General features: G+C 38.8%; 1 protein-coding gene across 6 annotated transcripts in view; it reads left to right on the top strand.

Annotated features, from left to right (window-relative positions):
* ZnT63C (zinc transporter 63C) overlaps positions 1–25,320 on the top strand; it is a 482,994-nt gene that overhangs the window by 272,242 nt on the left and 185,432 nt on the right. For all 6 annotated transcript variants that reach the window (XM_068226668.1, XM_067144352.2, XM_067144351.2 and 3 more), the window contains one exon: positions 23,671–23,795. In XM_068226668.1, the coding sequence (XP_068082769.1) occupies positions 23,671–23,795 (125 nt within the window). The remainder of the gene's footprint in view (positions 1–23,670; positions 23,796–25,320) is intronic.

Raw genomic sequence — 25,320 nt, 5'->3', positions numbered from 1 at the left:
GAAAGGGAAGACGTCGCAAGTCCTCGTATTACGCATGTACGTTTGAAGGACTTCGACAATAGGGCAAAGCGGCTGAAACGAACTCCTGCAGATGCTTCACCAGAGCAACAAACGAAGGTTATGGGTATCGAACTCCTCCTCTGTCCTGATGCATAATCAGTTCCATTTAGTGGTGTCGAAACTCTAGGCAGTGAGATGTTGCTGACACAAATGTCACACTCCATCCTCTCTTCAAACACACGAACCTAGTACCCGCAAATTAGGATTTGATTTCCTGTTTCTAGTTTGATTGGAATATTATCGTCTGGATATCTGAGGTTGTCCAAAATGTCTAAACATGAAGACATTTGTTTTGTGACTGTCTGTCACAATTCTTATCACAAGGAATCCACTATCCTCCACGGCTTTAATCACCTTCTGAAAAATTCGCAGCCTGTTTCCAGTCATTTGAATGGGTCAGGAATGGAATGAATGAAGCCCCCATCTAGCAGCGAGGATAGGAATTGTGCCGGCTGCCGAAGCCTGTCGCACTCCTTCGGGGCAATGATTAATGAATGACAGATGAAATTAAATTATATTTGAGAGTGTTGCTGGAATGAAATATGACGGGGAAAACCGGAGTATCTGGACAAAAACCTGTCCCGCTTCCGCTTTGTCCAGCAAAAATCTCACATGGAGTGACCGGGATTTGAACCATAGAACCCAGCGGTGAGAGGCTGGTGCGCTGCCGCCTGAACCGTGAAGGCTCCATCACCTTCTGAAATAAGGTGTAAAGGTACAGATGCGAAGGTAAACTGAGGATATCCAGTTACTTCCTTTATTATGGCTTTGCCTAGATAAAGCCGACAGCCGCTTTTCCCTTAATTCCCTTCTAGGCGGTATTTCATGGAGTTGTATATTTTCTGGCTGCAAACCACCTTGCCGAGGTTGGCAAAATGGTTCACAACAGTTGAATATTTCGGGGAAAGAATCTGAAGTTTCAGTTCTACGAAAAATATACCTTGCACAAACTGAAAGAAACAAGTACCAACACCTTAAAGTCACTTTTCAAATATCTATAAGCATAACATGATTAATTCATTTCACAGTTCTATACAAAATATCTCTTGTACGAACGGAAGTTACCAGACACGTTTACTCATTGTACGAAATAACTCAGGTTTTCACACACATTCATGCACCAATAACATAGTGCTACACCCACACTGACAGCGAAGATTGTGCGTCTACTGCTGCACTCTTATGGCGACTTGGAGAAATACTGGTAGTCGCGCCTTCCTGTGTAAACTTGTGGCATAGAGCAGGCAGTATAAGAGGATTGAGACCGCAGTGGTTGTAAGTTTTAGATTTAAAATGGCATTCTTCAAGGCACTTCATTGGAATAAACAGGGCGGGTGTACCTTCCGGTACTATTTCTTTCATATAAAGTGTATCATCATCATCTGTAAAACATGTTCTTAGTAATTTTGATAAATGTGCCACAAGAAGACCCAGATTTTTATGCTGTAATTGGCTGGATTAGTAAAGTAGGATATGTGCTTACATTCAGTTCATTCCATACTTTTGCATTTTTACCTCCCATATCATGAGCCACAACAACAATTTTAATACCAGTTCCTTTGATTTTGTTCACAATGGTATTGAGTTATTCACAGTTCCTTCAACATTGAACTCATAAAACACTGGTTGTTTCCAATTTAAAAACATCACCATTTGGACGTTGCTGAGGGGTCCAATAAGAACATAGTAAGTTGAATCTAAAGACATTTGATACAGATCGTTGGGCAATTCAGAATTCAATAATTGAGAACAGGTTAAAGAGGGGAATAATAATAATAATAATAATAATAATAATAATATGAAACCAGTTATTATAGTGGCAACGAGAAATGTAGTTAAAGGAAGTGATAGTTTCAATAATATCAGTTACTTTTACTTCAATAAATAATAATAATAATGAAAGATGGTGGTAGATATGTGTAGTTTTGGTGCAGCAAATCTCCATCTGTAAAAAAGAACAATGATCCATTTTTGATTTCCTGGCAGTGTTTGTGACATAATAACGCGTATGGAGTGTGTGTTAGTGTTGTTTAGTGGATATGAGATTGTTTAATGCTGATTTTTGTCACAATATTGTATATATTTTGTGCCCTAAGTTTCAGCCGTCTTGTTTTACCTACAATTCAGTCCATAGGTAACATTACATAGAGAGGCACTCGATGTATTTGTTTTCTGTTTTAAGTGTCAGCCATCTTTTTATACTTACTATCAATGCCGTGGAAATCATAAAGAAGACGGGCACTCTACATGCTTTCACCGGTGTTGCCTAGGATATAGAGTTTATACTACTGGGTGCCATTAAATGGGCGTAATGGTTTTGTATTACTTTCATCTGCATTCATTCGTACCCTAATATCTAGCACCCTTTTTTCTACATACTGCCACAATACTGTCTGTGCAAACTTCAACGACAGTGAAGGCAGAGATGTTGATCATCGGTACGGTGGAACTGGCAGAAGAGGCAGCCCTTCCCAACTAAGGCTGATTAATTATGTCCCTCTGGCCCGAAGGTTAGCCCCTGGCAAGGGCGGGGTAGACAGGGCTCCTTAGCCACAGCGAAGGCCACCTGTGTAGGGGTGACAACCCCGAATAATAAGTCCCTCAAGCTAACAACTTGGGTAGTACCTTGGACAGTGATTCGTTACTGCCCCATGAAGAATGATCTTCTACTGAGCATGGAGGAAAATTTTGCTAAATGCACTACCCAGGTGGTAACCAATCCACCATTGCCCATGGCGACATTAGCGGACCCTCGGATTCTGGGGAGTCTGCACCAACATGCTTTAGAGATCAGTCGGATCATCCTGAAATCCTTGGACGTAAACTCAGATCAAGATGGCAAAGTTTCTTCGCAACATTTAATGCTAATTCACTGCTCAAAGTGGGTAAACGGAAACATCTGTCCGACTCACTAACACAGCATAACATAGTACTGACAGCAGTACAGGAAACCAGAATCACTGATGAACATGCCTTCGAGTCACAAAGATACAGAAACCTAAAAGGAAAAGTGGGTCAGCAGGTAATGAAGAATGTACCTCACTTAGGTACAGGATCTTAATCAGCCACAAGATACCTTCCCAAGCAGTCATGTATCCATTCTCTCTCTCAAATGTACTAACAAGGGGTACACTTTAGTCAATGCACGCGCCCCAGTCAGTGAAGACAACAGGCGCAACCCGGACAGAACTGACAAATTCTGAGAGGACCTAGAAGATAATGCTCTGAAATTCCAGAGAGACATACCATCATACTGCTTGGCGATTTCAGTGCTCAAATGGGAAGAGAGAGAAAATACAGGAACATAGTGGGCAACTTTCCGGCGCATGAACAAACCAATCATACTGGAGAACGATTGATAGAACTGTGCGGGACTTTCGGATTGGTCGTGAAATCTACAGCCTGTAAACTTCTGCCAAGAAAACAGACTCGGATCTCTCCTAACACCAACTTGAGTGAAGTCCAGACAGATCATGTGGCCATCTCAAGAAAATCCCAAAAGGAAATACAAACCATGAAGGTTTTAAGAAGTGCCAATCTGGACTCAGGCCACTATCTCTCAAAGATCAAATCGAGACTTCAGCCTAGAAACACTAGATTATACAGAACCTCCAAGAGGGTCAGATTCAATATACAGCGACTTAAAAATAATCAAGAAGCCAGGCGAAGACTGAACAGTGCAGATCTTAACAATTGGGATCAACTGAAAGAAGCTCTTATCAAGACAGCCAGTGAGCTTGCCCCTCGTACTAGAAGTAGGAAAGATCCGTGGTGGACGAAAGACTGTGACAACACAGTTGTTCAAAGACAGGCAGCTTGGATGAAATGGAATTCTAAAAAGTCCAAGGGCAGTTGGGAGAACTTTCTGGAACAAAGGAAATTTACAACCAAGGTAATCTGAGGAACAAAAATGGGCCTTCACACACAACCATCTAATCCAAATCAAAGAGAGCTTCATTAACCCGTGAGAGGGCGCGTAGAATGTTCAAACGCCACAGGTCGCTCATGGAGTTTTCCTCCGTGTTCATAATAAAGACAAATAGAGCTTCACTTATGATATAATTTGGTCATAATTGATATTTCTTCATAGCTGGAATATTACAGTAACATTAAAAAATACTGATAGGCATCATTCGTGTGCGTCAAACGATTTGTTTCGTACGTTTAAAAAAATAAACATAGGATTGTTAAAATTTATTCTTACGGCAATAGAATTTTTATAAAGCTTTGTATATTTTACAGAAGTAGTAAGACGTAATTAAAACACAATAATTGCCTACTGTTAAAATATGTGACGTAACTAATTATATAATTACACCATGAGTTTTCCACAAATTTCGTGAAAACTTCTCAAATTGGCGAGCTCTTTTTGTTCCACTCTGTTATTTATATTGTCAAATCTAAGAGCTCGCAGTAACAACTTGAAGCGCTTGCAAGTCGTACAGTTTTGAAAGAATTCCACACCAGTGTCATCTGGTGCCCAAGGATCTTCTAAATTCAGATGGGGAAGCTTTCAAAATTCCTTACATACTTATACCAAAGACCAATGATGGCTTGAATTACTGCAGTATCTTTGTTCACAGCATCTCTGTCCTGCGAGTATTTACTTCAATTTTTCTCTATCCATATGTTTGTAAATTTTGTTGTGTCACTCACCATATCGTCACTGAAAAACAGTTCCCGCAGATCTATTGGAGTGCATGCTTCAACGACTTATCTCTGCACTTGAGGCAAATAGGTTCGTATTTTATTGCGAGCAAGATTCCTAACATTTTTAGGCGGTGCGTGAACGTTTCAGTGTGTTGTCCCATCTCTTCCAGTATCTTGTACACGGGTTGGTCGATTGCATTTACTTCCTCGGTTATTTCACCTTGTTCTGTAATTCATTAACAGAAATTTCCAAACAGAAATCTTTTCCACCACATCGGCATCATCATCTACATCATTTATTCCATCAGTTGCCGTCTCTTCCGTCTCTTCAACAAATAACTGTCTTCGAAATGAACCTTCCCTATTTGCATTTAGCAGTTCTTGTCACTTCTCATGTCCTACATTGTCCAACAGTCTCCGAATTCTTACGCTTTCTTCCATGTCAACGCAGAATGTCAGAAAGCACTACACTACTGAAATATTTACACACTGAGATTAGATGTTTGCATAATTTCCGTAACATAAAAGGTCGCACACGAATGAAAACTCTTGACTTACTGAGAAACGCGAGGGGTTGCACATGGACGAATGCTCCAGGTGTTCACGAAAAGCACGCTCACTTTGACGTGATTGCTATCAGGCTAAAACTTCCCCCACTACTAACGAACAGTTTTAACGAAAGGTATTGAGAAGAGCAACCTATAAGCAAAATCCTATGACAATACATATTCATAATTATTTAGAGCCCGGACAAAAACTCCATTGCGACCTCTCACGGGTTAAAAATAAGTCCAGGGACTACTACGAAAGTTTCAAGCAGACACTTGGGAAATACACTCCACCAAGTCTTCACTTCAGAGACTTACAGGGCAACCTGGCTTTTAACGACAAGGACAACTGCCGCCTCTTAGCCCAGTGTTTTAATAACTTGCTTAATTGTGATACACCATGCGAAGATTTTGATTACTAACAAACCATACCAAACCCGGACTTGCTGTCTCCTTCACAGAAAAAAGTTTGTGAAATCTTTCAACTTCTTAAGAATAATGAAGCAGCTGGAGAGGACTCCATTGTTGCAGAACTCTGGAAATGTGCTGGAAGCAATGCCGTGGGCAAGCTTGCCGAGATGAGACAGAACATCTGGGAAACAGAGAAATTACCCCCGATCGGACCTCAGCTTTGATCCATCCCCTTCATAAGAAAGGAGACTTTACTGGCTTCAGCAACTACCATGGAATTTCTCGCATCCCGGTAACATACAAGATATTTTCCAAGACGTTGCTAATAAGGGCAGAAAGTCAACTGGACAGTCAACTTGGAGAATATCAAGGAGGCTTCAGGAAGATCCGATCCTGTGCTAAACAGATCCTCGATTTTAACACTGTACTTGCATACTTCAAAATGAGAAACCGCAAGGTGGTTGTCACCTTTGTTGATTTTTGGAAGGCCTACTACTCCGTTGATAGACAAACACTTAATAAAATTCTCCAGGAACTGGGATTAGACAACAAAACCTGCAGACTTATTCTAGAAACCTTGTCTAACACCCATTCTTAGGTTACATTTAGAGGCATGGTTGCGGAAAGCTTCGAGATGAAAACAGGGGTGAGACAAGGGGATGGACTTTCCCCACTTCTCTCCAACAGTGTCCTTGAAGAGGTTGTGAGAGAATGGTGCAAAGAACTGACCAACTTGGGTATCCAGAGTGGGATATACATGGGTCATAAGAAGGAAGGGCTGGTTGTAGATTGCCTGGCCTTTGCTGACGACATGGCACTGTTTGCCGATTCACTGGATGCAGCAATAATACAGATCAATTGCCTCAGAAGAGAGACAGCCAAAGTGGGTCCTCAAGTGTCTTTGGAGAAAACAGAGTTCTTCACCAACATCAAAGAAGCTAGCTGAGAGATACTGCTAGAATGGGGAAAAATCAAGAGGACTGATAAATTTAAGTATCTCTGCGAATGGATTGAATCCAGCTTATCAAAAAGAGCATCATTATCCATGAGAGTCAACAAGTTGAAACTAGCCTATCGACTGACAGAGAACACTTACAACAAAAAATGCCTATCACGCAATCTGAAACCGAAGCACTATACGTCAGCCATACACCGAGAAGTTCTGTATGCCATGGAATGTCTTTCATTGAACCGAAGAGGTCTGATGGAGAAACTGGAAAACAGAGAGAGAATTCTCAGGAAAATCTTAGGTCCGGTAAAGGAAGATGAAGAATTTCATAGGCGGCACAATTCTGAGCTCTACGAACACACAGAGAGGTTCTCTGATTGTGCTAGGAAAAGAAAAATAACCTTCTACGGCCATATAGTAAGACTGCCTTCCAAAAGACTGACCAATCGCCTGTTCATCTTCTAGCAGAACAAAAAGATCTTTACCACTTGGCTGACAGAAACTGAGAATGACATTAAAGAACTGGGAATATCAGATCTTCAAGATAGACGGTCTGTATGACATATCCTGAAGGATGTGTCTGGATTTCAGGAAAAAGCCTGGAATAAAGGTACCCCTTGGGCAGATGAAAGAAAGGAGTTGCACCAGCAGAAAATGCGCCAATATTGGGCAAAGATCAAAGCCCAACAGTTGAAAAAGCGTGGTCCAAACTAGGCCCATTCGAACCAAGGAGAAGAATACTGTGTACATTTCCGACCGGCAGGGGATAACGACTAACAATTGCAGGAATAATTTCCAATGCGAGTTTAAGATAAGTTACACAATAATGTTAGCCCAAGATGCTTAGGTGATTACATTACAAAAAAAATGGGTGATGCAAACAGCTTTAGTAAAAAAGCAGTTGAGCTAGGCCCATACACGTACATACATCTGTGCCAGAAATTTTTACAAACACTAATGTGCCAGGGTAATATACTTGGACAATAAATAAGTGCTGTATAGATTTAGGCAAGAAAATAAGCTGATATAACATGATCAACAATCAGATTCACTAAAAATTGCTAGACAAATAATGAAGTAGAAGCTAAATTTGTTAAATTCTTATACAAAATATCTTAAGGATTTCTTTGAAATCATTTAGGAAAAGGCTAGGAAAGCAACAGATAGGGAATCTGCCACCTGGGCGACTGCCCTAAATGCAGATCAGTATTGATTGATTTGATTGATGATTGATACTGTGAATGATACAAACATTTATTTTTTCAACATGTATGGGTTAGGCTGGGGAAAAGAAGTAGTTAGGAAACCGAGAGACAAGACCAGAAAATTTTGCATAATGCATTAAAGCTTAGAACAGTTCGAATGCACTGAATTACAATGTGAGCCCTAGAGTAGTTCAAAAAGTCTGTAGCCTGTTGACACAGAGTGAAAAATAGTGGCCTGTAAGTTAGTGATTCCCCCAACTCCGTCAGCAACCGACGCGGGTTGAGAGGCTCAGACATTTGAGGCGCTGGCCTTCTGACCCCAGCTTGGCAGGTTCGATCCTGGCTCAGTCCGGTGGTATTTGAAGGTACTCAAATACACCAGCCTCGAGTCGGTAGATTTACTGGCACGTAAAAGAACTCCTGTGGGACTAAATTCCGAAAACCATTAAAGTAGTTAGTGGGACATAAAGCAAATATTATTATTATTATTATTATTATTATTATTATTATTATTATTATTAGCAGCCGACGAATAGAATAATAAGAGAAGATACAGTATATCACATTAATTGCTCTCTATGTCTCACCTGGAAAATAGTTGCGTAGATGGAGCAGAGAACCAGCTCTGTCTAAGAAAATGTGCTCCCACATCCAGCAGGGAATGGGATCTTGTTCAACCTGCTGGGTTAGGCTGATGGCATGTATTTATACGAATGTAAATTCGTTCTGGAAATTACGAGAAGTAGAATTGACATTAGGGGAGCAGGAGAGTCAGGCGATTGACCAAGATGGCGGCCAGTATGTGAAGAACAAGAGTGGAAGAAGGTAGTTTTAGAATGAAGTGCTGGGGATATGGAAAGTAAGTCCGGAATATTTGTATCACAGTACACTTTCATCCATCAGGGTTGATTTTGTCGATGCAACTGCTACTTTTTCTAGCAGTGTAAAACTAAGTGATTTTGCCGGTAGAAGGAGATACATATCTTCTTCCAACGCCCTGGACTGCACTTATATTTTTTCGTCCATTTCTGCAGCATTGAGAAAAATGGTAAAGGGATACTACACTTTCTTGTTTAAAAGCTTTCTTGCTGCAGTACCCTCCTCTTCCCATTTTCTTGGCCATGACTGTTCACAAAGCTCGAAATTTGCCCTGGCATGAAACAAGTTGACAATACCTTTTGTACAGAGGTGGCCATATTCTTTACATATTTTACTTTACCTACGCTTATCACACACTGCATTTGATCATTAAGTGTTTTAGAACCTCGTATGCATCCCTTCGTTCTTAATCACCATTTCCACCCTTTCAGGCATGCTTTCCACATACATTAATATAATTATCCCACATTTCGACAAAGTCACGTTTCAGTTGTTCTTTGGTTGTAACATTTTTCTGTTTCAGTTTTTCCTTCACAATTGCCCATAGGTTTTCTATTGGGTTCATATCTGGAGAATTACCTGGCCATAGGAGCACATTGACTTCATTACCTAGAAGAACTTGGACACAGTCCTTGCTTTTTGATATGGTGCCCCATCATGCATGAAGATGAACTCCATGTATCTAAACTACTGAGGAGCCTGAGGCAGTAGTTGATTTTGGAGCATTGATAAATACTGTTTCTGCCTCATGGTGCCTTCTACAAAGTAAAGAGACCCTGTACCATGCACAGACGTCATGCCCCAAACCATGGTAGAAGTTGGATGCTTTACGGTTTGATGCACACATTGTGGTTTAAATTCTTCATCGGGCCTTCTTCGTACATACTGACTGGATACCTTTGACACACAGAAGGTGGACTCATCACTGAATACTATCTGAAAGACGAACCAACAATATTTGCTGCTTTTGATGAGGCAGATGTAGAAATTCTGTCTGCAGAACTGAGTAAAAGAAATTGAGATCTCATTGAAATGTTGATGCAACACAATGTATTATGTAATCAAGAATGTACTGAAGTGGACTGAAGTAAATCCATAATAAAATAGTTCCATAATAAAAGACAATGATACCATCTTCCAGTCTGCAAAACTCCAATGCTGAAGTGCTCTGGCCTACTGAAGGCAGTTCTGAGCCACTGATGGTGTTATCTTTGCCTTCTTGCGAGGCCTACAAGCTTCAAGACCGACACTCACCAAGGATCTCTGCACTCTTTGGGGTGAAATCACAACTCCCAATTCATGCATTTTCATGCTCAGGTCTTTGCTAGTCAAGTTCCTGTTGTCAGGACACATATTCTTCAATTTCCTTAAAGCCAGGGGTGAAAGTATCTTCTTGTGCCCACATTTTCTAACTCTGTTTTCTTTGAACACTTCCCCTTCATCAGACTTTTTTTAAATATTGCTCACAGTTTTTTGAGAGATATTACGTCTCCTTGCAATGTCCCTCTGACAAGGGAACGTCGGCAATGGTTAAGTCACCGATCGCGATGAAACTTGAAAAACACATTGAGGTGCACGTAAAAATGATATCAGCATCAATTTTGGGTGCCAACATTCATTAGGGCGTTAACTAAGGGGCTTGAAAGTTGCGACATTTCAAGTTCCATGCAAACAGCGATGAATACCTGCTGGCCAATGCTTAGCCGGCACACTGCCTTGTGCCACACCTCTGCTCCTCCTCCCCTCTGCCCCTTCTTCTGGTTCGCCACCGCACGTTTCTCTTCTCCCCGCGCCTGCCCGCCTGCTTAGCTGTCGAACAGAACCAGTGCTACACTTTGCGTACTCTTTCAGCCTTCCTTATAGCTCTCCTTTGTAATTTCCACTCTGTATTAGTCAGTTTACTATTTGTGAAATGTTTATGAAAACGTTTGCGACGATTTCTTAAGCGTAATGTTGTTGAGCGTGTCAAAAATTATTTTAAATCTTCAAGCAAATCACGGAAGTTACGGTGAAGAAGGTCCGCTGAACTTTCGGGGCTGCAGCTTTATGATGCGATTGAGGGTGAGTGTTAAGCAGTGCACTGTTTTCAAATAGGTTTTGATGATCACGGGGTGATGTAACACTGCGTGACATGGGCTGTAATAATGTAGATTGAAGTGTGGTCTTTGGCGCTGCACGTGCAATTTTAGGTTTTAATTTTCAGAACAAAGAAAACACCCAATATAGGCGCCAAGTACAGGAAAACACAAATAAATAGAAAAAAGCACCTTGAGTATAATAATTCGGCTACCTCTGTACTTTTGGATTACACTCATGTTTTAAAAACATTTGTGAAGGTTTTTTAAAATTAGATACTGCTTACCTCAGACCAAGGAGCCTCTGAAAAGTATCATGGCTGTTCTTTAAAGGTGCATTACTTTTCAACAGCGTTGCATTATGTTTCTTTAGGACCATGATTTCTGCTTCATATTTTTTATTAACTTTATAAAATTCCTGCCTTAGCTTCTCAGTTTCTTGCTCTTTTGACTCAAGACTTGATTCAGAGGCGATAGTTTCATACAATTTTGGTTTCTTTATTGGCTGCAAACTTTTTGAGAATTTCTTTCTGTTCCTCTGCTCATGTTCATTTTTAGGCTGCAGTAGGAAATATATAATCTGTTTATGAAAAGTTTTAAAATTCTTAGAGTAAATTCATCAATCAAATTTAACACTTTTGGAAACTATGTATATATTTTGTATCCTTATTCTTCTCCCTCTCCTCCCTAGGACTTTTTTACAGATCATTTGGGTAACATAACCAAGATATGTGCTAGTTTCATAATATTAACACATATTTGAGTCATTGGGTGTTCCAAATTAAAATGTAAATACTGTAAAACTGTTTAAAAGGATAATTCTTCATTATTGTCTGCATAATTGCATCAATTACATCAGAGTTTAAAAGTTTAGTTTGACCATCACATACTGTTGTGTGCAAGCAGTGTCTGGATTAGCGTGGAATCACATGCGAGCACTCGATTCCGCATGACGTTGCAAACCCGACAGCACTCTACAGCAACCGAGTGATAAGCTCCAGTGTTACATGATTATGAACAAGCAGTAGAACACTAGAAGTTCAGTATACTCGGTTATGTCTTGTTTGTGGTAATAACACTAAAATAGTTCAATTTTTCAGTTAATGTTTACCTGTCTGGTATTATTAATTATGCCCTAAAGGGAATAAATTGAAATTTTATCATAGTAATTTTTTATGTAGTGTTCTCTGCCTGGCTACTCATTCCTGCCACCTGGCCGACGGAAATTTCTGGTGAGAACTCTGTTTATTCACCTGCTCTGTACGTTCTTTTTCTCCTTGCCAGTTAGGTATCTGTAGAGAAGAAATGGCACCCAATTTCAGCTTCTTTTTTAAACAACCATACAAGTTCATTCTTTAGATCTCCTTCCTAAAATTCAGGAAGGAAATGTATGGAACATACACTATCTACATTTTTGTTTTCTTTCCATTTATGTCTTGCAACCCATCACTTTCAATTTCCATTATTTCAGGAAATGTATGAAATATAACCTGCAATATATGCTTGCCAATGTTCTTAAAGGTTAAAATGACAGTTACTGTGAGTTATGTTGATCAACGATGGTAATTGAGTAAAAGTAATTGAATTACACATAGTGGATACTTTTTTTTTTTTAGCAAGTTTTACTTCTATTCATTACATTTTACAAAATCTATATATTATAAGGTAGCAGGTAGGGGTCTCTCTTCGGAGACAGCCATACACTGGGATTGGCGCCACTGCCTGTGTGAGTCCCAGAGTACACTGATCCGGTGTGTAACACCTGGAAAGGGTCCCTTGCCGGGATTACAGTGAAGATCTCAACGCAGCTGTGATGGAAAGGGTGGACTTTGGTACAGCATAAGTGGCGGAGGAGGCAGCCCAGTGCTCGGGATTAATGGAGTAAAAGGTACTGAATCATATTAGAGGCAGATACCAAACTTAACTCTGAGTGTCTGAACCCATAGTGGGCAGCTTAGCGGCAGCTTCTGATCCCCATGTTAGGGGCGGATATGAACTTAACTCCTCTGAGGCTAATAAACTCAGTTGTATCTCATCGGTCCCAAACTGAATCGTTCGACACAGCATGATAAAAAGTTCAAGCATTGGCACTAGATTCAAGATTTTTTATTAGGCATTAAGTAGCATAGTTACAATAGACTTAGCCATTAAATTCACATGTACAAAATAATCATTTCACGTAATCACTTTATTTTAAGATGACCAATCAAACCAGCCTTCGGGCTGAATACAAAATGGATGGGAAAATCTGAATTAAAGAAATCATTTATATCATAAGAAACCTTTGATGTTATCCATGTTTTAAGAGTAGTTTTAAATTTACTTATTGATGCTTCCACAAGAATATTTGCAAGTTTATTAAAAAACTTAAATTGCAAATATGAGTGGCTATTTATACATTTGCTTAATCTAAATGAAGGTAAATCTAACCTGGAGCGACTTCTGGTATTACATTCATGTATTTCCAAACGTTGTTATTAATATTGCAAATTTTCTTTGACATATAACAGATTACTACTGTATATACAGGCTAGGTACAGTCATTGTATGTAATTTGCAAAATTCATTTACACAGCTATCTCTTATTTAATTTCATTTAAATTCTAATTGCTTTCTTTTGGCATAAAAAAAAAAAAAAAAATTAGCACCAGGACTGTTGCCCCAAAGTCTAATGCCATACTGAAGATGGGAATGGAAAAAGGCAAAGTATGCTGTAACAATCATATGATGACTGACACATGCTTTTAATTTATGTAGGAGAAAAAGAACTCCACATATCTTAATAGTTAAATTATTTACATGTGCTTTCCAACAAATTTTAGCCTACTGTCTAAATATACTCCTAAAAGTCTCACAAATTTATATTCAACAGTGGAATTTTTAAGGCTAAATTCAATATGTTCCACTTTTTCTTCATTTACTGTTAAACTATTGGCCTGAAACAACACGTCGGACCTGTTTAACATATCATCTACAATTGACTGCGCAGATTTTAAATGAGAGTCAATTCCAAAAAAAAAGGTGTATCATCTGCGAAAAGAATAGTGTTATTGCCCATATAATATGGTAAATCATTAATAAATATCACAAACAAGAGTGGACCTCAGATCGAACCATGAGGGATTCCAACCTTCGTTTCTTTGAGTTCTGCACCATCCAGACAATATAATTTGTTTATTAATTATAATATCAGGTGGAATACTATATACTACATACTATTTTCTTTTTTTCAAAAGCAACTAATATTTCATTTACTAGGTTCTCTACTGCTAGAATAATAGACTTGCCTGACATAAAACCAAATTGTGAGGAACTGAAAAAATATTTTTATCGGAGTATAAATACTTCTGGTTTTTCACAACTGCCTCATTTACTTTACCCAAAATAGAAACGAGTGTAACTGGTCTATATCCAGATGCGTCATCTTTTACTTATTTTCAAACAGGGGAATAGTATTTGATATTTTGAACATCTTTGGAAATATACCTAACTTAAGCACATTATCTATATACCTTCCCCCACCCCCCATGGTGCCCCGAAGGGCCATGACCTACCAAGCAACCGTTGCTCAGCCCGAAGGCTTACAGATTACGAGGTGTCGTGTGGTCAGCACGACGGATCCCCTCGGCCGTTATTCTTAGCTTTCTAGACCGGGCCGCTATCTCACCGTCAGATAGCGCCTCAATTGTAATCGTGTAGGCTGAGTGGACCTTGAACCAGCCCTCAGATGCAGGTAAAAATCCCTGACCTGGCCAGGAATCAAATCCGGCGCGGCCGGGTTAGAGGCAGGCACGCTACCCCTACACCGCGGGGCCGGCTATTTATATACCTAGGTATATAAGTGTTTTGTCTGTACATTGCTCAGAATTTAAAAAGAATTGTATTTCTGTATCGGTTGTTTCCACAGTAACAAGGAAATGCACTTTTTACTTTTCCGTAATTTCTGTCTGTCTGTATGTATTGAACCCTTTGGTTCACACTGAAGGATACCTACCTTCCTTACCTATCAGCAAAAGTTCATGAGATCTGTCTCTTGGGTCGTATCAGGTTCTTCGTCACTTGCTGAGGTAAAGGTAGGGTTCAGTAATTCTAATCTATCTACTCAAATGAAAGGTCTGTTTAAAAAATATTCCTATTTATTCAAGTAATCTCTGAAGAGTTAATCATTGTATCATCGGCATGATTAGAATCCAATCGTGTCCACTGGACACCACAATCATTTTGCACAGAAGGTCAGAACACTGGTGTTAGCCTTTGACATAACTGCCTGATGGGCATCCTTACTAGAAACCATTGTCTCAATTATTAATTAAAGAAAGGAAAGTCTGAAAATCCCTAGATTCGGCTTGCATGTGAGACTACATGTACCATCATAGTGATTCTTTATGGTCCAGTCCTCGTAACACGAACTCTGGACTCTGGGTATAATTAAAGCAGTCCAATCGGTGTGTGCCACACAGTGGTTATACGGCATGGACCCTTAATTGAATCGATGTGACCTGCGACTATGTCATGGTCCGACATCTAAAATTCTAAGTTAATTTAAAGTCATTGTGGATGATGACCACAAGGAAAATGATTCTACATTGGCATATGGCCCTACTCTAAGTCACTGAGGTTGGTGAAACCATGACCATCCAAGTTTCTAAGCTGAAGGCTAAACACAATTAAGTTACATCGGTTGATGACCAAAGTTTCCACTTTACTAACCCCAGCACATTTACTGCTCAGTCAATCAAAGTTCAATAATGCAACAACAACAATGCTTACAATACTTTGTGGCAGTAAAATCCATTACCTTCGGATATGTCCCCTTAATCGTTACGTTAACATTTACATATTCCCCAGAAAACAAACTAAGATTTCCAGAATGCATCTCCAGGTTATTCGCTTGATTTAAAGTTATTTCAAAATACGTTTCCACTGAATTTAATAATTAAATAAATTTAAACGATTTAATGAAATCTTAATGAACAACAAATTCTATCTCCGCGGACAAATGGTTTCTTTCACATGTCCCTACACAAGTCTTGACGTAATTCATTTTAATCCTGTTGGATGTCTATCGTCGGTAGCTGGAAAACATTTACATCACTTATTTCCAGTATTTATCTTGTTTTGTGACATCACACTTTAATTTAATTTAATACTAACCATTATTACTACTTGGGTAACCCTGATAATTAAGTGCAAAACCATAAGTAACTCGCCGTACAAGGTAAACCGATTACGATGTCATATCTTGTCGTAAAATTTCCGTGAAGCTTTGTGCGCCCCTCACAAACAAAACAATCATCATTACCATCACTCTATACTTTGGACAACCCTGAAATTGGCTAACCTTACTCATTATACTCTAAGTTCGTGGTCTCAAATGTGCATTACAATCTCAATTAAACAAATTTACAGTATCTAGTATAACATACACGTTATTCCTGGATGAAAATTTCAACTAGATTTCGTAATTATTGATATCCACTGCCAGGAAATGTGATCTCAATTCTAATACACTCAAATCCCGTTACCCGAGCTGCGAACTCCTATCAGCTGACGGCATCGAGACGTGACCCTCGCCCTGCTGTGATATGAGAAATCTGTTCGTCCTGCCTGACTGGCCTCTCAGAATGAAACCTTTAACTTTGCCGACATAATTAAACAAATACGATATTTCTAACCAACAAAATGCACATAGATTATACTTCAAAATGCCCTACACTAATTGTACACATCACAAATTAATACCGGCATGGATTCTCTAGTTCTACTTTCCATCCCAAACATTACATAAAATCTTCCTTGGGCTTATACATATCCCGTAACATTTATAGGCTTCCAATCACCTGATTCACATATCCCATCTCAACTCATACGACAACTCTGAACTCTCATCTCCATTGGACGGCACTGACCGACAAACAAGACTGGAGTAAAAATACTTGGAATCCATGACACATAATACATACAAATACATTAATAATGAACACTTCGCATAATGATCTCATATTTCCAAAACTGGATTTCACAAAATGACTGTCAAATTTCTACTAAATTTTTTTTTATTGGCAGTCAGACACAGTTTAAATGGACATAGAATAACATTTCACTGTGTGACAAAATTCACCACTCTAATTCTCAACCCGACAGCGCACTTCCACTCGATTGAAAATGGGTAACCATGGATTTCTTACATTATTTCCGGTACATCAAATTTCAAACAGAAAATTTTTACGTCAGATAAAATTATCTCAATTAACATCACAAAAGTATAGGCAATAAATTCACGGAAATTGACGATCTACTCTGGACGTGATATCACTTCGAAGCCCTCACTAATAAACTTTTACATGTCACACGGCACTCACAATATTTTAAATTTATCCAAGCAGAAAATAAAACAAATGACCTTTCATCATATTTTGACATTCGCCAAAAAAACATAGGGGTGACCAACTGCGTCATAAAAACCCGTTTCAAATGCACATCAGTTTGACATCACAAACCAAGATATAGTAGCTGGTATGATGGCAAGGCACCTACCTTAAATCGACGCCGGATTCCATCCTTAGGATCACCAGTGACCTTCTGTCGCTTTATCTAGCCATTTTACATTTCTGGCTGTACGTCATAATATCTGTTTATTTTCCTGGAACTAATTCACATTTAAAAAAAAGAAATACCCTTTACACGTGTTTCCGTTGATCACACTTGACTGATGGTAGTTGCTGCCCGCACACGAATTACTTTTACAACACAAAAATATTTTACAGTTTTATACTTCTTCTGCAATATCTTGACCTCCTTTTTATAAGACTACCTTTGCTCAAACAAAATCCATTTTGGATTCAAGACCCCAGCCACATCGGCCAAAATCTGTTTGTCGCTTGATTTACAGAACAGTCTACCTCTCTCGCTTAAGATTCAATAACACAATACAGGGGGTTTCATCATGGTGTCCCTTCTATATTTATAGCCATTACCCCGTCTCTCCAGGCATTTTCCCTTTGCCACCAAGAAATTTGCGTAATCTTTCTGACTTAAATGAACCGTATTAAAAAGAGTTTTGGATGCAACCATGTATTTGTTAACTCGCTAGCAGTAGTGATCCTGGACATTTAAAATTTATATTTATTAATTTAACTGGTTAAATGACCTCATTTGATAGGCACTACTTTTCTGTCGACTTCGCGTGGGGACACTATACACACGCTCTCTTCTGAAATAACCCACCAAAATGGCTTAGCAGTCTCAAACTTCCTTCTGTATCCTTCCACGTACGACACATGCGGATGACGTCACGTATCCCAGAGCGTGGGATGGAAAGTAGCTACCTCCTTGCCACGTGTCACTCCCGTGATATCGAGAAATGTTCAGAAATGTAGTAACTTTTCATACTTAAAATTCTTAGGGCACAAAGGTCATGGGTTCAGTATGTACATGCTTCACGAGAAAATGGCTGAAGAGAATTTAATGAAAGTCGGTATGCAAACTTGCGGAATGAGCCACTACAATCTAGGCTATAAATCATTTTATTCACACTGAGAGAAATGGTAGTTTATGGGAACGCCTAAAATTTAATTGTCAAATATTTATGTTATTAGTGGTCTTATCGATAAATACTACATAAATAAAGTTGTATAGAATTAAATTTCCGATCATTTATGTCTTATACATTTTTACCGTACTGGCTATGACAACAGAGATATTCATGAATTTGTACTTTTGTTGCTAAGTCCATATCAACACTGTGCCACGAGAAAATGGTTTAACAGAATTTAATGAAAATTGGTATATAGAATCGGGGAATAAGAAACTACAGCCGAAGCTTTAAACACTGTTATTCACCCTAGGTAAAATGGTAGTTTAGGGGAAGGCACATAAAATTTAATTTTTAAAAACCTATGTTACTGGTCCTATTGAAAAGTACTACGTAACAAAAGTAATGGAGAATACAATTTTCAATCATTTATGTTTTATTCAGTTTTGCTGCATGGACTATGATAAGAGTGGTATTTCAGAGTCGGAAGAAATCTAAATGTGAAGGCCTACAATATCGAAAGCTCATAAAATCGATCAACGATAACATTACATTGACCATTGTCTGTTGCGATGTTCTTTGTCCGCGGCCGACTGGATCCCTCGCTGCACTCCCCTAGCTAGAGTGACACATCAAGTCAGCTGTGCTTTGTCTCTTATGCTGTCACTCATTTCCAATAAATGGGATTAGTGCTGCGTACAGAGTATAACAGCCTGCATGAATATTGGCAGGAAATAGCAGGGGTGTTAGATAACTTTCTTCTTTAGCATATCATTCCTCTGGTTCATACATTTTCTGATACTGCTGGTACATAACATATTGGTTCATCATAGTATTCCAGCTATTCGATCCCTACTCTGATGTGCTGATTGGATTGATCAGTGTGCACAATATTAACAAAATAATGGCATTGGCTCACTTAAGACCTGGTCTAGAATTACAGTTTTGGCCTATTCCAAATTACAGCACCACATTTCACTAAATAACTCAAAATTCAACTCTGAAAAGAGCCGTTTCTCAAGAAAAGCTTCTTCCTCTTCACTGTTATTAATTACATTCATTTGATTCCAAATTAGCATCCAAGCAGGGGTTTCTCCTCTGGCTTGGAGGAAAAATTTGCCTCCAAGTCAGATAGATTTTACCCCACCTGTGTCATGAGTTGAGATTTTCCAACTCATCGGGTACTCCTAGGAAACAGATGAGTAAAAGGGCAGAGATTTTGCCTTGCGATTCTCCACTCTTTGTCTCCCTCTCCTCACCGAAAATAAAAGTGTGTTCATGGCTCACAGATGTCTGCAGCCTGGATATTCCAGCTCTGGAACTTTGGACTGTTAAATCGGCAGCGTACTACTGTTCGTTAAAAGTGAGATAATGTGTGGTTTTTCATTTGATGGAGTGCCAGCATTTCATATGATAGCATTGCTTTTAATCGTGAAATTCCGACTGGCGTCACTGTAATGACCTATGTTGATTTCAGTTGGGGAAACCACTCGGTTTTTCTGAGGATGTGTAACGGTAGGTGGAGAGTGCGAGTCTGCCATTATAATATATATTCCCCAACTTGACTTTGGCTGATGGTAGGCAAGAGGGCCTACCATTGCAGTGAAAATTCCCTAAAACAGTCCTCGCATAAAAACGATGTTTGGTGACTTCCCCGTCACATTTCTAGGGTAACGTTATGAGCTATGCAATTTAATACAGCCTTACTCACAAAGTGTACACTACCTAACCTAGAATTCCATATACAATGTAGAACTCCGTAGTGAAGCATGGGTACAACAGCTAGTTTGTTATAAAAGCAAACGGTACAGCAATAACATCAATAACATTCTTTATAACATGAATTGAGAGACCAAAATAGTCTTCACTTTTTGAGTTTTGAAATATCTTTTATGACGTTACTTGTCATATACCAAGCTCGATAGTTGCAGTCACTTAAGTGCGGCCAGTATCCATTATTCGGGAGATAGTGGATTCGAACCCCACTGTCGACAGCCCTGAAGATGGTTTTCCGTGGTTTCCCATTTTCACACCAGGCAGATGCTGGGGGGCTGTACCTTAATTAAAGCCACGACCGCTTCCTTCTCATTCCTATCCCATTCCTGTCCCATCGTCGCCATAAGACCTATCTGTGTCGGTGCGACGTTAAGCAACTTGCAACAACAACAAAAAATTTATATCATAAGGTGAGATTAATTCAAACTTGAATTTTGCCCTAGAGTCATAGTGAAGTGAATATGAATGTAAGTTATATGCGTTGAGCCCAATAACATTTTTGTTGACATTTACTGGGACGTAGTTTAAAAAGTGGTCATTAAATTCATCACGAGAAAGGTTTGGGAGTTCTTGGTTTTTGTTTTTTTAAACCGCTTTCAGTTTTTATCACTGTCTTAGCAGCCTTACACTTATTACTACAATTTAAAAGGTATGCTTCATTGTATTTAATTCTAGCAAGCCTGATTTCTTTATGGTATAGGTTCGTAGTTTGAATAAAGAAATTTCTATTTCCGGGATTTACTAAGGTCATGTTTCCAAGCATTAGACTTGATTCATTAGCTGAGATAACTCTAATGTCTACCACTTCTTTCTTTTCAAACTCTTACGCATAGAAACATCAGACTTATATGGACATGTTTCATTAAAATAATAGAGTAATTTGTTGACAAATTCTTCACACATTTCATCTACACTACAATGTTCTCGATAGATAGCATCGCCGGGCTGAGTGGCTCAGACGGTTGAGGCGCTGTCCTTCTGACCCCAACTTGGCAGGTTCGATCCTGGCTCAGTCCGGTGATATTTGAAGGTGCTCAAATATGTCAGCCTCGTGTCAGTAGATTTACTGGCACATAAAAGAACTCCTGCGGGACAAAATTTTGGCACCTCGGCATCTCCGAAAACCGTAAAAGTTGTTAGTGGGACGTAAAGCAAGTAGCATTATTATTATTATGGTAGATAGCATCCCATTTTTCTAACCAAAGTTGATATCTAACATCATAGATATTTCACGGACTAATTTTTCACACGCGTGTTGTGCTACTATTCAAAAGATCGTGCCTTAAGTGACTGACCTCCTACTTCTAGATTTTACGATTTAAAATTGCATAGTGCCAATCCCCATTATCTTATTTTGCCTCTTCAACTGTTTTTGTGAAAGACTCATTCTTTAATTTCTTATTTACCTATGCATTGTTTTTGCATTTTATTTGGCTGATGAGGATCCAGATTGCGGTTGAAACCAGTACCGCTTCCGCTTATAATTAAATACAAATGTAGCACTACATTTCTTATTTATTTGTACTGAATAGGTTGAACTACGTTATTTGTTATTTCAATTTAATTATAAAGCAAATTGGAAAATTGAAATTGTATTCGCTACATTATAGCAATCAATATAAATCGCATCGAAGTAGAAACAAAGATAATTTATAGATGTATGTATGTATGTATGTATGTATGTATGTATGTATGTATGTATGTATGTATGTATGTATGTATTACCTGCATGTCTCGGTGTGAGATGATGATGATGATGATGATGATGGGCTGGGTGGGGCGGGGAGAAAATGCAAGCTGGTGTCGGCACATAGCCTACTACTTTTGAATAACACCGAGGGGTGTGCTCAGGGCTATAACATCCATATCCATCAGACAAAATACCTACAACAGTGAAATGTGTCCTCACACCTTAGGTTTATGATTGAATCCAGGCTTTTGGCATGCAGTCTAATAATTATAAATTGTATACTGCCATGCCTCCTACCTTGCTGGCCAACATTCTAATGCTAGAATCTTGCACCAACAGGATTCAAAGTGGCTAATTACGGTGTCAGACCATATAGACTTGATGCCTTAATGGTCATGGCCACCATTTGGGCTAATTAGAAGAAATTAAGTAATGATGAAGATAACTTTTTCAGTTCTTTTACAGCAGAACCAATAGCTTCACCAATGCTGGACGAGGTATTATCTTACATTTCCAGTATTTCCAAAGACATCAGACTTATCCTGCTGGGGATGTTTTTAAAATTAAACACAGGTTTTCCTTCAAGTGCCTCTGTAGTGTTCTTTCAGCAAATGCAAAGGTGTACTTCTTAGCCGTTAGTGGTCAAGGCTTGGCGATGTAACCTTAAATATCCAACTATTTTATAAAATAAATGACAGATTATTTTTGAAATTTCCTAGGTATCATATGTAGTAATGATAGCGACTTGAGTCTCTCTGTACTCATTAAAAAAAAAAAAAAAAGAAAAAAAAAAAAGAAGAAAATTAATGAAGAAATATATTTTCCCTTGCAAACTTTGGTATCATGCCCCATGCGAAAACAAGCATCTCTGATTTCTGTAAGACTGATGTTCTGAAGTGAGGGTAATTTTACAGAATACTTGTTGAAAATTTAATTTGTAATTGGGAATAAAATATTTCTCAGATAACTGTAATTCAGCCCAGTTATTTTTTTCTTGCACTTTTCTCAGCAATGATATGACTACCATATACTTGTGCTTTTTAGTAAAAATTAAACTGTTTACGACTTATAAGTAGAATGGCATAACGATCACTAACTTCAGAACGGAACACAGATATGATCAAGGAACTGAAACAAATGCCTTAAAGACCTCAATGTTGGTAAACAGTGTAAAGCATGCGGTAACTCATGGGTTCATCCGTAAGTCCTTGCAGTGACATCATAGCGAAGTTCATTTCAGATGGCGCCACCGGCTGTGCATCCATGAACGGCCTACCTATCGTGTATTCTACTTACCTGTGATTCGAACCCCTCTGTCGGCATCTCTGAAGATGGTTGTCTGTGATTTCTCAGTTTTTAGTCCTGGCAAATGGCAAGGCTGTACCTTGGTTAAGGCCACAGATGTTAGCCGAAGTGTGCATCAAAAAGAGCCATTTTAGACCCTTCCCACTACTGTTGGAGTTTTGGTGTCATTTTACTGCTATATAAACTACTTCAGATTCTGTTAGAGAAATGCAGGCTAACATATCATGTTCAGCATTACTACAACTTGTGTATGCCCATTTCTGCAAATCATCAAAATTGTTTGCTTATATCTCCATAAGCCTTGTGTTTTAGTTTCTTCTGCATGCAACAAAGGAACCACATAGATTATTACAAAAACTGTGATGGTACAGTATTATGAAACATAATAAGTTGGTTATCTTTTTCATCTTTCTTTCTTTCTTTCTTTCTTTCTTTCTTTCTTTCTTTCTTTCTTTCTTTTTCTTTGACAGTGATATGAGACATATTTTTGTTACTGTTTCAAAAAGAATATTTTAAAAACTAACTGCTGTAATTGTTGTAATTCATGTGCTTTGTGAAATTTAATTGGGACCGTTTCCTCTTCTTTAGATGTCTCCGAAGAAGTGGTCCAAAAATACATTTGGCTGGGCCCGAGCTGAAGTACTGGGTGCTCTGGTGAATGCCGTGTTCCTTGTTGCTCTCTGTTTCTCCATTACTGTTGAAGCTTGTAAAAGGTAATTCGAATTTCTCTGTGATGATTACTTCATTCCCATAAGAACAGGCCACTCAATGCATTTTGATGCTAAACAGATAAAAATGTTTTCTGGAGTTACACCAGGCAGTACTTAACCCTCGAAGCAATAGTTGAAATAGCTCTAACTGGTGGGTGTGCACCACACTTTTGCAGTACCTGATGTATGTCATTCTGACAGATGTAGACTATTATTCACAGAATATGCACACATAATACACTGAAACATTCAGCATGAACTGGACTATTTGAAAAGTGGTTAATGTGTACTTTTTTAAATTTTCTGCCCGTTTAAATGCCCCCTCAAAAAAATCAAAAATATTTTTTACTTACACATTGTATAAATGACTAATCAGTTTTTCTGAAACTTTTTAAAATGTACATTTTGTAGAGAAATTAATTCTGACAATAGGCATGCTAATTTTAAGTGATACTTTAGGAATTATTCAATAAAAAGTACGGTAGTTGATAGAGCTCTAACTGGTGGGTGTTCATAACCTACCACAGGGGGCACAACACTTATCCATTCTGCTTCAGTAGGACTTGAATTTACAGATGCGTTTAATTCTATTACAATATCTTCATAATTTAAATCCAAAAATGTAGCCATTGTGTGTGCGTAACACACAGTAAACAATGAGAGCAAGTCACAAAAAAATCAACACGTGTTTCAAAGCTGTACGAATTGCGACCTTCGTTTGTTTCAAAGATATCGCACATAAATGTATTTAACACCGAAACATTCCACATTGCTAGGAGAAAACATGCCTGATGAATGCTGCCATCTAACGGAAATGTGCACAACTACTTCTGGCTGTATTTACTGGTACAGTAGACCTGACGATCTATTGTCAGCAGCAGTTGAGATAGGCGCACACCTGCTGATCTATCGTCAGCTACCGGTTCGAGGGTTAAGGCCTTTTCATTGCAATATATGACACATTGGATTTTGGTGTGATAAGAGATGGGTGATTTGTATGTGTTTGTTTTAATCAAATTTTACACGTTTTGCATGAGAGAAATCAGGCTTTTTTTATCATCAGTCCTTTGTAGTCCATTGCTACAGCACAAATTCCGGGGGTGCTACGCTGCTTGAGCACCCTTGAAAATTTTTTGGGGGTTGCCCATCACCCTCTACGAACAGGGAGAAGAAAAATGAAGAGATGATGATCATACTATACTGTAGAACCCTGCTTAACTGAACTTTGCTTACCGAGCTCGATAGCTGCAGTCGCCAAGTGCGGCCAGTATCCAGTATTCGGGAGATAGTAGGTTCGAACCCCACTGTCGGCAGCCCTGAACATGGTTTTCCGTAGTTTCCCATTTTCACACCAGGCAAATGCTGGGGCTGTACCTTAAGGCCAAGGCCGCTTTCTTCCAACTCCTAGCCCTTCCCTGTCCCATCGTCACCATAAGACCTATCTGTGTCGGTGCGACGTGAAGCAACTAGCAAAAAAAAACAAAAAAAAACCCAACTTTGCTTAACCAAAATGCTCTGGCAAAATTGT

Source organism: Anabrus simplex, chromosome 3, assembly GCF_040414725.1.
Source record: "Anabrus simplex isolate iqAnaSimp1 chromosome 3, ASM4041472v1, whole genome shotgun sequence".
Classification (NCBI taxonomy): domain Eukaryota; kingdom Metazoa; phylum Arthropoda; class Insecta; order Orthoptera; family Tettigoniidae; genus Anabrus; species Anabrus simplex.
This window is presented reverse-complemented; position numbering and strand designations above follow the sequence as displayed.